This window comes from Rattus norvegicus, chromosome 11 (assembly GCF_021556685.1).
Source record: "Rattus norvegicus strain SHRSP/BbbUtx chromosome 11, alternate assembly SHRSP_T2T, whole genome shotgun sequence".
Taxonomy (NCBI): Eukaryota; Metazoa; Chordata; class Mammalia; order Rodentia; family Muridae; genus Rattus; species Rattus norvegicus.
In genome coordinates this window covers 55670609-55687725 of record NC_141544.1, presented here as the reverse complement: position 1 = coordinate 55687725, position 17117 = coordinate 55670609, and the positions used below count along the sequence as shown (strand labels likewise).

Here is a 17117-nt window from a genome sequence, read left to right as displayed (position 1 = left end):
TATGGAGACTAAAAGCTTCCAGGCCTAGGCCAAGGATAGTTAAGAAGGAACACTATGGGCTCAGCTCAAGCCATTTATTAGCACAGCTTGGGGATGGCTCTCATCTCTTCACTTAATCTGAGGAAATAAAAAGGACATTTACATTTACAGGTAACCATGGCTCAAGCTGGCAGCAAGTCCTACCCGGATCCTACCATTGTTCTTCAACTGTATCATATAAATGCCAGTTTTCTATCTTTTATTGATATAGACGTTATTCTATCTGCAAAATATAAGTTCATGAAGGACAGAATATGAATAACTCCTCTTTGAACTTTGGGATATAAAGGGCTCTAGGCTTTATGACGTATTCTTACATATTTTGTTAGAAACAAGAAGTAACTTCATGTGTACTTCACTTTCAGTAAAATCAAAGATCAGTTTTGGTATTTTTATAATAACAGAAAATTGATAGCACATCACTATGTATTTGCATTTTATTGGATATATTTGAAAGAATAATCTGACATTTTATTTTAAAATGTCAATTTGTACACTTGAAAACTGTCCTTCACAGTTGATAAAAATTTAAATATTTACTGAAATGTGTGATTTCACACATAATCTTCTGAGGTTAGTTTGCTTATATAACAGTAAAAAGAAAGACCAATGCAAAGATATTGGCTGAATTTTGCACTTGCATTCAATATTCCTTATAAATGAATAATGTACAATTCAAATGTACAAATCACTTTGATCTGCATGATAGATCACCTGTATGGTCTGACTACCTTTTGTTTTTAGGAAGGGTCTCATTTTATAGTCCAGGTTGGCCTCAAATTTACCATTTTATTACCTCAGCCTCCCAAGTGCTGTGAGTACAGATGTTTAACAGCACATTGGGTTCTGATCACTTCCTGGTGAGCTGCTAAAATTGAGTGGCCTTGTGGTGTATATTCTGTGAAAGTGTTGAATTGTTCTGTTTAATAGGCAATGTTGAGGTAGCTGCTACACTCCTTCATACTGGGCTCTAAGTCCTCTTGCTTTTTGTTGGAGGAAGATAAATATTTAAAAATTTGACTACAAAATAAAACCATAGGATTGTAAAATATTGTTTTGTTAGCAAAACAGTATTTTACCGTTGATGAACCACACGCTCTTACTTACTGTACCTTGACAGTGCCTCTTACGTTTGTCCTTTCCTGAGCACCCCACCACCAATGTGACAGAACATATCTTCATTGTCTTCTCACTAACTCGTCTTTGTGTTTTAGGTTGTATGTACGTCGTGAACCCTAGCTCTCATACATGCTAGGTAAGTGCTCTACCACAGCGCTGAATAATTGCAGTTGTTTCTTAGTGTCTGAACTTGACTACCAAAATGGTCAATCATTCTCAGGTTCTGTGCTTGCTCACACTGTCGCCCTTTCTACTGGCTGGTTTTGTGTGTCAACTTAACACAATCTGGGTTATCATGGACAAAGGAGCCTCAATTGAGGAAATGCCTCCATGAGGTCCAGCTGTAAGGCATTTTCTCAATTAGTGATCAATCGGTGAGGGCCCTTTGTGGGTGGTACCATCCCTGGGCTGGTGGTCTTGAGTTCTATAAGAGAGCAAGGTGAGCAAGGCAGGGGAAGCAAGCCAGCAAGTAACATCCTCCATGGCCTCTGCATCAGCTCCTGCTTCCTGACCTGCTTGAATTCCGGTCCTGACTTTCTTTGGTGATGAACAGCAGTGTGGAAGTGTAAGCTGAAGAAACCCTTTCCTCCCCAGCTTGCTTCTTGGTCTTGATGTTTGTTCAGAAATAGAAACTCTGACTAAGACACCCTTCTAAATTGCAAATAAAGTCATGTCTCTTCTCCATCTTCCTTCCATCTATCCCTCCCTTTTCTCCCTCCCCTTCCTCCTTCCCTCTTTTCTTTCCTTCCTTTTTTTCTTCCTTCCTTCCTTCCTTCCTTCCTTCCTTCCTTCCTTCCTTCCTCCCTCCCTCCCTTTCTTTCTAGATGAGGTCTCAGTATGTTTCTCAGTTGGGGTTTCAACTTGCAATCCTCTTGCCTCGGCATTCTGAGGCAATGCATCCCCATGCCTGACTCAACTACAGGTAAACTCTTTTTGCATTGCCCTCCCATGTATGGAATAACAAGGCTCAAGCATGCTAACATACATAAAATATACTTTAGTGTAGATCCTACACCTGTTCGCTTTTCCCAACCATTGGCCACTGAGTCAGCCATTGAAGTTCAACATTCGGGGGGGGGGGTGCTGGAGTCACAAGGACAAATCCCAGGAATCAGACTCTGGAGACTAGCATCAAGATGCAATCTGAGTTTAGTGCACAGTGCATAAGCTTATACATAGTGTTTGAGCTGATCCCAAGCCCCTAATTCCTCAGCCAAACATATCCCACCACACCATCACCATGCTCCAATGAAAACCCCCTGCCTGATGAGGTTACTCAGAAGGAGGGGTGGGTGGGCATCACTACCTGTTAGAACCTCCATAAGAAGGGGAAGCAGTCACCACCATAGCTCATGTTTCGCTGATTTGCTGGAAGCCATCTTAGATATAATGCAGTATATGGTAGATCGGGACTCATAGGGGAGTCATAGGAGCCCACGGTGCCTTGCTTTTCATCTCACTTTTTTCTTCACAAGGTTGACCTCTATATCCCCACAAACTTGGAAAGCTTTTAATCCTGTAATCCCCTCAGAACCACTGCACAGCAGTCACTATGCTTGATGGTCTACTCTGCTTTACATAGCCTTTGCTGCATTTGCCATGCCGAGTTCTGTGTGGCACACATGATTCTTCTCACTAGATTATGCACATCTTGAAGGCAAAACACAATGATCTTTGATTCTCACATTGAGGTTAAGTCTATGATGCAAACATGAAACTTGTCAGGCAAGTGACACACACCTTAGTTCCAACACTAGAGAGGCAGAGACAGGCAGAGCTCAGAGAGTTTGAGGCCCTACATAGTGAGTTTCAAGACACAGGACAGCCAGATATCTGGGGCAACCTGGAGAGACCTGCCCCCCACCCAAAAAAAAAAAAGAAGCTCAATAAATACTTAACTGAGTTGATTTAGTGTGAAGAGTAACATTCAGCAATTTTTTCCTGTCATGTATAACAAGCTATCTCTCTGGTATTTTAAGGGACTTGTTTTCTACCTATAACATTACACTATTGGAAACTGAGAGGAGGCACAAATACGTATATTGCTCTTGTATCTTTTAGGATTAAAACAAGCACAATGATAATCATATCTGTGAGCATCAGCAAGCCTTTCTGTTACGACCTAATGGTATTTTGATAATAGGAAAATTCAATCTAATGTGGACAGAGTGCTCTGTAATAGTTTTAGTCTCAGTTCTTTCCCCACAGAGCACCACACAGTATTCACCCCTACTATTTCCCGAGTTTTAAATGTTTCCTTTCCGTTATAGATGAATACAAAATAAATCTATAACAGAATGTACTATACATAAGTAGGAAAGGCTAGATTAAAATATACGATTATAGTTTGTATCTGTTGCACAAAAATGATCTCCTTGTAAAACATGGAGACTTGAACAAACCAGTTGATTTTGTGGTTCCAGAAAAGAAAGAGATTGCATAAGGAAAGTCATGCATTTTTAGCAAGGATTATTTTCCTGATTCCTACAGGAAATTCTTACAAATGGCGAAGCCACATACCCCTGCCTCAGATATAATTATATATATAGAAAGAGATAGAGAAGAAACAAAAGGTTCAGTTTCACTCCTTTATCTAAGGATAACACCTGCACACAGGGCATGAAGATTATTCTCTCTTCCCTCACTCTTCCCCCCTCCCTCCTTCTATGTTTATAGTTGCTATTTAATTTATGACTGTATATGGCTTAGCTTTTCAATGAATTTTCTGTAGGAGCCAGGAGAATAAGCCCTGCTAAGCCATGGCGTCTTTCTTTATGCAATACTTCTTCTCTGGAACTGCCAACTCACCCAGCTTCTTCTAGTCTCCATCTTAGTCTCTAAGCTTTGCCTTTTTGCATTTGTGTGCACAAATTCATGCCAGGGGCTTTGTCTGCTGCCGCCTCCAGAACTATCTCTGAAGGAAACATAGGATAGTTTTGTTGTTGAGAGGGATCTTCCACATATGAGGCATACATTTTATTGATTGTGCTTTATGGTATCTGTTATACTGGCCATCTCTCATGTATTTCCTTTCCTATGGGTATCCCCCTCTCTGTGTCTGTCTGTCTGTCTGTCTGTCTGTCTGTCTGTCTCTCTCTCTCTCTCTCTCTCTCTGTGTGTGTGTGTGTGTGTTGAAAGTTGTATGTATGTGTAAGTAAATACAGAAGTTTGGTTGCAGAAAGCCACAAAAGGGATATGAGTACATCTCAGAATGAGGTGCACAGTAGGGTTTTAGAAAGGACAGATATCAGAAATTAAGAGTAAATATTTGCTCCCAAGAGAATGAGACTGATCCCCAGTGAGAGCTGCTGTAACTGAAGAGTGGAAGCACAATAGGAAGCTCGAGAGAGGCACAGCTGAGGTAGAAAAGGGAGCATCTGGAGAGGAGATACACTCAAGAAAACAGCACCTTTCAAAGAAAGACACATTTGAGTGGCCACTGGGAACTGGATCTGTTGGTGAAGCTGGTTTCTTCACTGAGGGCTGGAAAGAACTATAGATGTGTAGGACTGGTGATCAGAGCTTTTGTGAACTGGATCTGAAATTGGGATGAGGCTTGGCACCAGAAGTGGCATTTGCTCTACATTGGCACTGAGAACCTGGGAAATCAATGGCCCCTTGTATAGCCACTTTCTAATTGAGAAAACTCCCAATAGATTTCGATATTATTAACAAAATAATTGCATAATCAGGGCACACACAAAATGATATATAAAAGAATAGGATGAAAAAAATCCCTAAGCTAAAAATTCCAAACAAACAAAAGAAAAAGTTCCTTGCCTACCAACACTAGAGAAATATTTCTCCAAAGCAGAGGATGGGTGTAACATAATATCCCAACATGAATAAAAGATAAATAAGTAATGGTATAATTGAATCTAGGTAGGAACACAGTGAAAATATAAACAGAACCTCAGGAAACATGGCTAATCCCCACTAGGACGGTCAACTGAAAGGAGACAATGATCAGAAAAAACAGGACGTAAAAGGGTTGCTTGTAAAAGTTATGGGAGAGATGGAGAAAACAATTATTTCACAAGCAGAAACTAAATTATAAGGTACACAAGGGAAAGTGGGAAACCACAGGAAGCACAATGGGACACATTTTCTTCTCCTGGGACAAGTGAAGAAAATTAAAGAGAAGCAAAATTATTTGTAAAATGGGATAAGTGAAAGGTTTAAATTAAAGGGAGAAAACTCCAAAATATGAATAATATGAATTGTTTCTTCAGTCAGAGGAAAACTGAAACAATGGAGAATAAACACTGGAATGGCTGACCTGGAATTTACTATTTACTGAGGCTAGCCTCAAATGCAGAGAGATCTCCTTGCCTCTGCCTCCTAAGTGCTGGGGTTAAAAGTATGTGTCACTATGCCCAGTTTAGAATGTTCTTGGACTATGTTGACTATGTAAGACTGTGTTGAACAGTCCGTTGAAAATCTGAATAAATCATCCTATAATGAACTAGTATCAGGAGCCAGTAGCTGTCTATTAATACATAAGCTAGAGCTATTAATAATAAACTAGATCCTTGTTTACACTAGTCACAACTAGGCAACCAGGCAAGGACACTGTGTCATCCCTAGGAAAAAAGAGCCAAGTTGGCACAGGCAGAGCCAACATCAACAGAAACAGACACCGTCTATCTGAGCCTTAAGGGAGCTCGAGCCAAAGATTTTAAAGCCATCTAAATTGTCCTTCAAAATGTCAAGGTTTCAGGCTTGTATTTCTTCATGTTCAAAGACTCATATCAGGCCTCACTGAACCATGTCCCAGGGAACCAAAAGATCAGGGAATTGTTGGCAAATGGACTGCGCTGAACATTGAGCATCTGTAAGGTTGAGCATCTAGGACAGAATAAAATACGGGATTGCGGTTGCATTTGCTTAACCCTCATTATGGAATCTTGTTTATTAAAATTTTAGTTATGATAATTTTATTCAAGGGACTGATTTTATAATTAGAATTTTGCATGATACTCATAGAATTCCCTGTGTTCAGACAACTGTAGCTGAATTCTACTCTGAACACTAGTGAATTGGCTTGGGGCTTCTCATATCTCCCTCCCTTCCCATAGTAGTATTTATTTACCACATTACATCCTTCCAAACACATATGTTATAATTCTAACAGCCTGTATCCCGGAATGGTGTGTCATTTGCAAGAGGGTCTATAAGGGTCGTTACACAATCTAGTCTTGCTGGAGTCTGCAAAAACTGAGGGTGTATATGCCAACGAGAGACACTAGAAGTGCAAGCACATAGAAAAATTGGACATGAGAAGGCAGACTTGAGCAGCCAAGAAAAGACTCATCAAAATCCTGCCTATACCCTAACTCTCAGCCTCTGAAACTGTAGGAAACTACCTTTCGGTTGTTTAAGTCATCCAGTCTGTGGAAGTTTGTAATAAAAGACTCAGAAGATGGATATAAAATGAATTCTTGTTATTCATTTGAGTGCTGAATGCTTCTGTATTTAATGCTAGTACATAGGCTGAAAGCAATATGACAAAATGTGCCTGTGGATGGGTCCCCCCCCCACCTCTATGCTTATTTCATTTACCATTATAAAGTTACAGGTTACATACAAAGTAAGACATTATTTTTAGTGAAGGGGTAGGTTTAGGGATGAATGACAGAGCAAACTAAACTAGAATAGACAGATCGACCTCAATGAATCTACAGTAGCCATGAGTGGGTGGGAGTTGCCATCTAGGGTCCAGGATTGGGTTAGTTTTCCTTACCAACTAAATAACTAAAAGCAGGAGTGCAGGGGGAGGGGAGGGGTGCTTAGCACAGCATGTATTATCAGCAGGGAAAATGTCAGATTTAGAAGTCCTGGTGCACAGCAAGGCACCATTCTAATGTTTACCTGTATAGATTATTGAGATTTTTCTATTTTGTTTTTTTTTCTGTTTTGGTATTTCATGTATTTATTTACTTTTCTTATTAAACATTATTTCATTCGAATTTCAAATGTATGTTACTAACACAGGTGACAATTTCATCGCAACCTTAAAAATGTTAGTAGGGTGAAGGTAGTGTACACCTTTAGTCCCAGCACGTGAGAGAGAGGGGCAGGCAGATCTCTGTGAGTTTAAGACCAGCCTGGTCTAAAGAACAAGTTCCAGAATAGCCAGGACTACACAGAGAAAACATGTCTTGAAAAAACAAAAGCAAAACAACCCTCTCAAACAAACAACCAACACCGCCACCACCAATAACCAAATCTTGGCTATGTTTGTTATGCCCTCTTTATTCTTTATAAAACTGTTTATACGTGACTTTGTTTTTCTTAGAATCATTCTAAAAATTCACTTTTAGGAAAACAGTGTTAGAATATGAAAACGTGTCCTGCTTTTTCCCTTGCGTTTTATTTATTGGCAACTGGTATCAGTTTCCTGGAGCCAAGACCACCAGAGAAGCACAAACCCGAATGAGCTGTGTTTGATATTCCTGCAGCAAGGAAGCATGCTCTCAGCAGGGAAATGCAGGTAGAGAAAGGAGGGTTAACTTGTTAAGCACAGTAATGTTTGCTGGGTGGATCTGGACAGTGGGACTTGCCTCAGGATTGAAAACCTACAAAAAAAAAAAAAAGCAGTACTCTGTAATTTAGCATCCATTTAAAGAAAGTTATGTATGCTTTTAACTGACATTTTTTCCCCCTGGGTACTGGGTACTGTATACTGAACTGAATCTCCAGCTTTAATTTTAATTATCATATAACATTTGTACTTATCCATGGGGTATAGCATAGCATTTTGGTGTACTTAATATATGTAATTATCAAAACAGGGTAACCAGTATTTGTACTTTGTTGTTTTGAGACAGTTTCTCTGAGTAGTCCTGGATTACCCAGAAATCACTCTGTAGATCAGGCTGTTCTGTAAGTCACTCTGTAGACCACATTGGCCTCAAAGTTTGATAGCCACCAGCCTCTGACTAGAGTGTTGGGATTTCGGTGTGAGCTACCACCACCTAGTGGTAACTAGTATTTCTGTCTCCTCCATTATTATCATTTATATGTTAGGGCCCCTTAAACACTTCTCTAGTTACTTCAAAATGTATAATTGTGGGATATAGTTTTGCCACTATCCTAGGACCCAAAAACCACTTCCTCCCTTCTCAGTGTATTTTGGTACCTATCTTTTCACTGTTAGCACTCCCATATCCCTTAAACTCCAGTGAGCCTGTTCTAGTCTGCACATCAATGTACTTGACCCCCTTGGCCTCCAGGGATGAGTGAGAGCATGTGCTGTGTGTCCTTCTTACCTATCATAATCCCTTCTACTTATATCCATATTGCAATCAGTGATACGATTTGTGAATAATATTCCACTGTGCATGTATACCACATTCATTCAACCGATGGACCCCACAGTTGATGACATATCTTGGTTGCTATAAATAGTACCAGAGAAGTATGGGCTTGCCTGTATCTCTTTGATACACCTATTCCATTTGTTTTGGATATAGAACCTCATGGTGGAACTGCGAAGTAACATGGTTTTTATAGAAACCTTTATACTGGTTTCTATAACTGTTGTGTTATTTTGCACCCCCCCCCCCAATGCAACAACCTGCATGGCATTGACCTGACTGTGGTGACAGAGAATGGATAAATGACACACATATACAGAAAAGGTTTGATTGGCTAGGCAGTGAGTTCTAACGAAGATGCAATAGCGGCCTGAAAGGCCAGGACATTTATTACATACCACTGAACAAGGAGTCAGGTTTATTATATACAACTGAGTGAGGAGGTGGGCTAGTTAACCTTGGTAGGGGTCTGTGTCGGCTACAGTCATAAAAACCGTAGTTAATGCATTCTGGATACACTGTCAGTATCTGTGCTTAGACCAGGAGTAAGTCTATGGCCATGGGTCTGAGTCACTAGGGTCCTTGACATAACCATGCTTGTGTCAACAACACACGTTCACTTGGGACTTCATCTACTCCCCACAAACCACAATTTGTAAGAGTGTCCCTGTCTCTGCAGTCCTGCCAGCATTAATTACTTTTATCTTTCTCATAGATTTTAATGGGCATGAGATGCTATGTCATTGTGGTTTTGCTCTATGACATCATTGGTCAGTGGTGACTGGTGTGAGCAACTATTATCTTCTTCACACAGAAAGCAGCCTAGAGTGAGGACAAAGTTATATTTGTAGCACTTGTATTAGTCAGGAGAGAAGGTAGTGATGTGTGGGTTTCTCTCATTTTATTATGATCCTAGAGTAGTGACCTTGTCTGATGCAGGTATGCTGAGATAGTGTTCTACTGTGTAGGAACTCTTGAGTCCCAGGCTACCTCTCACAGAAGAGTTTTGGGTTGGAAGTGTAGATCAGTTCTTGGCATCCAGGTTAAATCTTACAACTTTTTAGAGGTTTAAATTTATAGTCAGACTAAAACTTACCAAAAAGTAGATGAATATACTATTGGCAAGGAACTAAAAACCTCTTTTATGGTTTATGGGAGTGTAAACCAGCAGAACTGTCTTGGAGTGTGTTCATCAGTAACAGAAACCAAACATCCCAGAGATTTTAACATCTGGGAATACAGTCCATGAAAATGAGGACATAGGGACAATTTTTTTATGAAAAATTTGCAAGAGTGTACATAGCAGCCTTCTCTGTAAGATCTCAAAATTGGAAATAACCTAATTACTTATCAAAAACAGAATAACACAGCAATGCCTTCAAAGAGATATGCTGAATAATAATAAGAAAAAATATGTAAATACTTGTAAACTTGAACATAATATTCAGAGAAATATGACAGAGGCAAGGGTCTGCATATTGTAGAGTTGTGTGGTAGAATTTCAAAATCAGAGCAAAGAAGCATGGGGGGGCGATAGGTTTAATAGCCTACACAGCAGCAAGACAAAACAAATGCAGGGTGGTGATTTTCAAACCAATGCAGGAGCCTATAACCAGAAGAAGTACGAGATTCAGTAGAAGCTAATGATGAGTATAACGATGAGCCCTTCACTCAAGTGACTTGCAGACTAGTAAATACCAGTGATCTGTAAGGCAGAGGCACAGAAGGGTTAGAGAAGAGATGAATGGAAAATACACCAGGCTCACCACAGGGTGCCATTGGTGACGGGGCGTCCCTTTCATCATGACAACTATTGTCAAGTTCTCTGTAAAATTGGCTGCTCTCTGAAGGAGATTGCAACCCCATATGAGGAACAGTATCAACTAACTGAATGACCCAGAGCTCCCAGGGACTAAACCACCAACCAAAGAGTATACATGGATGGACCCGTGACTCCAGATACATATGTAGCTGAGGATGGCCTTCTCTGACATCAGTGGGAGGGGAGGGAGGTTTGATGCCCCAGTGTAGGGAGATGCTAGAGGGCTGAGGCGAGAGTGGGTATGCGGGTGGAAGAGTACCCTCATAGAAGCCAAGGGGATTGGGGTTTGTGGAGGGGTAACTGGAAAGGGGGATATCATTTGAAATGTAAACAAATAAAATGATTAATAAAGAAATGGCTGCTCTCAGGTCACACTGAAGGCTGGCTTCTGGAGGTTTTTCTCAGCACTTATATTTGCATAGCTTTATTCTGACTGGCTGTTGTTACTCTTTACCTCTACATTTCAAAACATTTTCCCTTTCACTCTAGTTTTGTGGCCACCTCTCAGCTTTTCTGGGGAGCTTTTTATGACCAAGGAGCTACATTTCCCTATGGATTTTGTTTTCAATTCCTATTTCCTTCTGAGTGTCCAAGTAGATTTTTCCCCCTGTGATCATTCATTTACATCTTAAACATCTTTTCTTCCTTTGGCTGAGAATCTGAGATGACATCTGGGGTCCTTAACTGGCAGGTTTTGAGTATTGAACTTCTTCACTTTTTGAAAGATGTCTACGGATGATTCTAATAGCTGTGTCTTCTTGTTCAAACAAAACTTGCCTTTCCTTTAAGATAGTCTCCCAGTTTTCCTTGTGCTGTTTTCTTACTAGAAACGTTTCTTAGGGTGCACCTTCGTCCACGCTTGTAAGTAGCAGTATAGGACCAGATTACATAACCCAGACGGTGCTGTTCTAAGTACGTTTGCTGTGTTAATTTACGCCTTATGACATATTAGCCTTATTTTATAGGTTAAACTGAGGCTCTTGAATACAAGTTCATGAGCTTGAGGCTAGTAAGCTTTGGAGGTGGGACACAGTCATAAAGTGTTCCCATTTGTTCTCAGGCGGAGCTAGGGACATCAGTGCTGAAAGGTCTATCCTATACTACCCACCCAAGTCCTGAGAAGTCTAGCCTTCTCTAGCCACATCAGCCCTGAGAGATCTATCGTAGACTACCCATTATCAGTCCCGAGAAGTGTGACCTCAGTTTACTTCTGTCTTAGGGTTTGCATTGCTGTGAAGAGACACCATGATCAAGGCAGCTCCTAAAAACGGACATTTAATTGGGGCTGGCTTACAGGTTCAGAGGTTCAGTCTATTATCATCCAGTCGGGGAGCACATCGGCTTCCAGGCAGGCATAGAGCAGGAGGAGCTGAGAGGCCCTAAATCTTCATTCATCCAAAGGAAGCCAGGAGCTTACTGTCTCCCACATGGCCAGAAGAAGGGTCTCAAAGCCAATCCTCACGGAGACACACTTCCTATAACCAGGCCACACCTAATAGTGCCACTCCCTGGGCCAGCCATATTCAAACCACCACAGCATCCTCATTGTTTACTTCTGAAAATAATGAGTGCAGTAGCTGCTGGCTGGCTCAGTACAGAACAATAGAAGAAGTCATGCATACACTGTAGTGAGTTAATTTACCTCTGTGTAATCCCAGGCACATCTTCAGCTGCCTGGAAAAAGCACCTGGCAGCACTATCCATTTGTTTTATGCCCTTCAGATAAGGGTCACCCTTTCTGCATGAAAAACTTCTTTTACAACTTTATTTAATGGGAAGAACCGCCCCCCCTTCCAAACTGAAGATACGTAGACAAATGAAGGCGAACATTCATTCATATTTAGTCTTACCACTTATTCCACTTCATTCCCTTGTACTTAAATTTGCCCTAATTTTTATCCTTTGAGAACTTCAAATAGAACATATTTTCATCATATCTACCCTTCACATCCCTTCTTCCAACTTCTCCAGAACTTACCCACTCCTGACTGTCACTGTGTTTGCGGACCATGAGACAGGCTAACAGATACCTTTTAAATGCTGAGTATACTAAGTAACTCTCAGGAAGTTGGTATACAGCGACCCCTTTATACATAATTACAGTGCGAAACAGATTTATTTTCATCAATGAGAACTAAAAAAATGAAAAGAAAAGAGTTCTTCAGGCAAGGGAAAATGGCAAGGCATTAACTTACTGATCTAGGACTTGCAATAGAAAGGCTTTTCCTTCCTATTTGCTAGCACTTGGTTCTCTCCTTGGCATCTTTCGAGGTGAGCCTTGCAGATAGGTTTCATCTTCAACAGCCCTATTCTGAGCCTGTTCTTTTTTCTTCAGCTCATCAATTTCCCGTGCCAAACGTTCTTCATTCCTTTGCTGTTTAAATATCCAGTCCTTCGAATGGTTTAATGTCTACATAAATAAAATAGAAAGGGACTCTCATTAAAGACTGTATCTGCATTGAGAGGCAGTTGACCCAGATCTTAAGTCAGGAAACAGCAGTGCTCAGGCCATAGCAGAAAAACATCTTCAGGCTCTATCAGACCTACTAAATCAATACCTGCATGTTCAAAGAGACCAGGCAATTCATGTGCATGTTGAAGGTCCCACAGAGAACAGACCAAAGATATTTAAAATCTCTCGGAACCCATAAGCACTCACTTGCAATGAGTGATGGAGAATATTATAGGTATAGATCACTTTAAGGAACAATGTTCTCCTGTCCATCTTTTCAATCCTGTTTACTTGCATCATACGGAGACTGACTAGATGCCTAGAGCCCATTTTCAAACACTTAGATGAAGTGATCTGCATAAGGCTCAACTCTTCATATCTCCTTAGAGCACCTAGGCGAGAGTATTGTCTAACTGAGGTGGAGAATGAATGTTTGTGCTACAGCATTTTCTTCATGTTTGACTTCCTGACATGTATGGGCTTAGAAAGAGAAGGCCCAACTTGAGACAGAGTGCTCACCAACTATGAGGAAGGAATCCCAGAGAAAATCAGAACCAGTTAGCTACTTACTTGGTTATCTTTAATATTTAAAGCGAGGTCAAGCAGACGGTGCAGGATTACTTTTAATTCTTTTTCCATATTTAGGGCAGCCATTGCACACTGGATGCGTCCTTGGGTGTCTATTTCAGGCCTCTGTTGGAAATGAGCAGGCTGTCAACTTACTACATCAGGTAATTTCTATGTAAAAGGAGGAAGAGGTTCGTAGGTCAGAAGGCTTTTGGACTTTGATTAACGTAGTGGAGTCAGCTGAGAGTCTTAACGGCTGATACCTGGCTCATCTGCAGCCATTTTGATTAACTGATGTGGGTCTTGGGGTCTTAAGACCTTTGACAAATTCCACTGTTACACAGCATGGCTACTGAGGGCAAATAATACAGGTTAGTAATTATTCCACTGGTTTTGAAATTCTATAATGTTGGTTCGATTTTTGTTATGTATCAGATATATACTCCCTTTATAAAAAAAAATCCACCTAAAACATTACAGATGTATGGACAAAACAGTCTTTGGATAGCCCTGGCTATCCTAGAGCTTGCTTTATAGAACAGGTATTTCTCAAACTCAGAGATCCTCCTGCATCTGCCCTGAGTGCTGGGACCTAAAGGTGTGCAGTGAGCGAGGATACAACAATCTTAACTGCAGCCAGGATGCAGCAGTCTTAACTGAAGATCAGACAGTTTCTTTGGAGTGTCAGCACTCAGAGAGAACCATGTAGTTCAAGACACTGATGAGCCAACCGTAATAAATATCTGAGGGTCTACCTAAATTTTCTGTGAACTGAAAAAGAAGGCTAACAGCTCTGGGAGGACACACGAGTGCCTGCTTCTAAGCTCTTAAGAGTATTAGGACCATCTGAGGACTTTGTTAAGACACAGCTTCTTGGCCCCACTCACAATCAGGTTTCTTGGGCCAGGGTGAGAGTCATTCACATATCACACTGGTGCTGCAGATGCTGAGATCTGAGCGGCTGGCTCATTGAAAAGAAAAAAAAGCAAACTAAATGGGTATTTAGTATACATGTTTCAGCCCTGAAACTATAGACTCATGTCTAGTTACTAAGAACATGAGTAAACTATCTAGTAAGTTTAAGTAGCAAGCAGCTAGATTTTAGATTTAGTAAAAAGCCCCAGTAGAAAATTGTCAAAGTAGAATTATAGTCACCTGAATATCCGGAATGCAGACCTTATTTCCTCTTCCTGTGATGTATTTCAGGACACTTTGGGCATAGAACCAGCTCGTTAAAGACTTGTCCTGAACGTATGCTCCGAACCCAGTTGCTGTGCTGTCATCGCTATACAAGTAAGTCTATGATAGAGGTGAGAATTTGGAGGAAGGGAGGAGGATAACAGAAGTTAAAATTTCAGGTAGGAATCCCATGAAAATGGTTTCCTGTCTCGGTGGTCATCTAGAATACGTCTTTGATGTTCTGAGTGTCTCGTTTGTCCTTTAAATTCCAGAAGTTTCTGTCTTCCTGAACTCAGGATGCCCAAAAAAGCAGTCACCCAGAGAAGTCCCTAATCTTTTTATAATATGGATTTTCTATCGGTCAGACCTATTAACGTTATCAGCTTCATCCATTGACTGTATAGATCCGTGACAGAAGCCTACCATAAGGGGCTGGAGAGATGGTTCAGTGGTTAAGAGCACTGGTTTCTCTTCCAGAGGACTCTGGTTCAATTCCAAGCACCCCAAACCATCTAACAGTTCCAGGTAATCTGTCATTCTCACACAAACCAGGCAAAACACCAAATGCACACGCACACAAAAATTAAAAAAAAAAAAGACAAACAAGACCATATGGACAGGCCTTTAATCCCAGCATTTGGGAGGCAGATCTCTGAGTTCAAAGCCAGCTCTGGTCTACAGAGTGAAAAAAAGAAAAACCTGGCTCAAATTTACTAAAAAGCTAAGAGCAGATTAACCGTTCTAATCCTAATGTATTAACAGTGAGTATGAAATGGCATTTAAGTATAAAACTTCTTCTGCTGCCATTGGTTATTGCTTGGGAACCTGAGTGAAGAACCGATTTCCCTTCTTATAACTTGTAGTTTGCTATTACAGTTCTAAGTCATCAAAACCTCACCGTTGAACAACTTTCTCACCTAATGCTAGAGAAGAAGATATGGGTGCTGGATACCCAGCGATATGAAGTTAGTGTGTCATCACCCAGATCAGAACAAAGTCCACCCTCATGTAGCCCAAGAGCCCTACTAACCAAGTAAAGATAGGCATCACTGAGGTTCATCTGGATACAAGCAACTTGATGAATAAGAGGTAAAATCACTTCGGAAATGGGATTCCCTTTCTTAGGTCCCATTTCGGCAATAGGAAAATTCAGCCATAAGACGTGCTACCCACTTCCCTGGAAAGACTCTTAAATACTAAGGAGTGGAAACAACCCACCCCTTGTAACAAGGTGAAACCACAGCCACCTGAGACTACAGCTGCTAATCTACCAGCAAGGATATTGTGTCTGGGGAAAGAAACCAAATTGAACAGAGAGACAATGTATTGGAAGAGGATTCGGGGCTTTGTCTTCTAATTTCCTCAATGGTGATGCAAATTATTTGTAATTTCTAAGTTTCTTTTCATTGCTGATGGCATAGCCTGCTTGATGACATCAAATCTAAGGAGCAAGCGGAAAACGCTGTTAATAGGAAATACTACAAGCCCTTCCCTCTTTCTATGTAATTGAGCTGATGGTGGAGTATGGTTGAGTTCTGAAATTTCATAATCCAGCTAGAGGAGGCATAAGGGTTTTGTTGATCAACTGCCACTTTAAGTTGGCCTTGTAAGCAGGCCTTGTAAGAAGATAGAGAAGTGAAACAGAAAACAGGCATTCCCCCTGCAGCTGTCAAAAGCACACACAGCTGTAGCTGTTTGGCTCCTTCCTTGTTCTTTCTTTCAAGGGCTCAGCAGGTACGCTCTTGTGGCTGATAAAGCTGATGATAGGGTGGTTGTAGGAATGTACTGAGTCACTGTTACAGTCTGACCTGAAGATAAAGCTTAAGATTCCGGGCATGCGTCGATGACTCAGCAGTTAAGTACACTGGCTGGGTCCGGGACAGGACTGTCTTGTCTGGCCTCAGTGGGAGATACTGTGCCTAACCGTGAATACTTGATGCTCCAGGGTGGGGAGATACCTGAGAAGCCCCACTCTCAGAGGAGAGGGTAGGGAGAGGGACTCTATGAAGGGAGGACGGGACGGGGCATGGATTGCGATGTAAAATAAATGAATGAACAAATAAACAATCAAACAAACAAATGGAAAAAAGAAAAAACCCACCACACACTGACGGTTCATCCAGAGAACTCAGATTCAATTCCCAGCACCCACATGCAGCTCACAACTGTTTGTAGCTCCAGGGAAGCCAACTGTCTTACACAGACATACGTTCAGGGGGAAGAAGATTAAGATCTCAACTTTGAGCTAACCCCTGCCTGCTTGAACTGACCCTGCAAACCAAGCTATTCTGGAGGGTGAGCAGCAAATATCTTGATTTGGGAGATAGCTTTAAAGGAATAGCATTGCCCCAAAGTCCACCCCTGGAGGGTGGTGAAGGGAGAAAAAAACCTCTTTGAGGAAGAAACCGAACTTTGAAACTTGGACAGAGTCAAAGTTTAGTAGCCCTAAAGAAGTGATCAGACAAATGTCTTTTTCTCCGTCATGTTTGTTTCTTGATCCAAGAGACTCCATTTAAGTCTGTGATTACTCTTGCCAAGGAGAGGTCGTTTCAGACAGGGCTTCTCAGCGAGTTTGCAGGGTTTTTTGTTCAAATGCATAAGAATGATTGGTGGAGCAGGA

General features: G+C 41.1%; 1 protein-coding gene and 1 long non-coding RNA gene across 7 annotated transcripts in view; one reads left to right on the top strand and one right to left on the bottom strand.

The window, feature by feature from the left end:
- LOC148002572 (uncharacterized) overlaps positions 1-17117 on the top strand; it is an 82514-nt gene that overhangs the window by 37989 nt on the left and 27408 nt on the right. For all 6 annotated transcript variants that reach the window (XR_015633383.1, XR_015633380.1, XR_015633381.1 and 3 more), the window contains exons 2-4: positions 1254-1294; positions 13397-13482; positions 14525-14611. This is a non-coding gene — a long non-coding RNA (uncharacterized LOC148002572). The remainder of the gene's footprint in view (positions 1-1253; positions 1295-13396; positions 13483-14524; positions 14612-17117) is intronic.
- On the bottom strand, positions 10003-15658 carry LOC108352322 (ferritin heavy chain-like). Its single transcript, XM_087577278.1, has 5 exons — positions 15528-15658; positions 14474-14617; positions 13322-13444; positions 12495-12709; positions 10003-10182 (listed from the first exon to the last, which is right to left on the bottom strand). Exons 1-4 carry the CDS (start codon positions 15627-15629, stop codon positions 12530-12532), a joined length of 549 nt encoding a protein of 182 aa, XP_087433404.1. The 5' UTR covers positions 15630-15658; the 3' UTR covers positions 10003-10182; positions 12495-12529.

Bases quoted from the DNA above. Each gene is read 5' to 3' on its own strand.
- LOC108352322 (XM_087577278.1), bottom strand. From the start codon at position 15,629: ATGGGACCTAAGAAAGGGAATCCCATTTCCGAAGTGATTTTACCTCTT. The intron at 13,445-14,473 runs GTGACTATAATT...CATTTCCAACAG, and splicing joins TCTGCATTCCGGATATTCAG to AGGCCTGAAATAGACACCCA. The intron at 12,710-13,321 runs GTAAGTAGCTAA...TTATTTATGTAG, and splicing joins TAAATATTAAAGATAACCAA to ACATTAAACCATTCGAAGGA.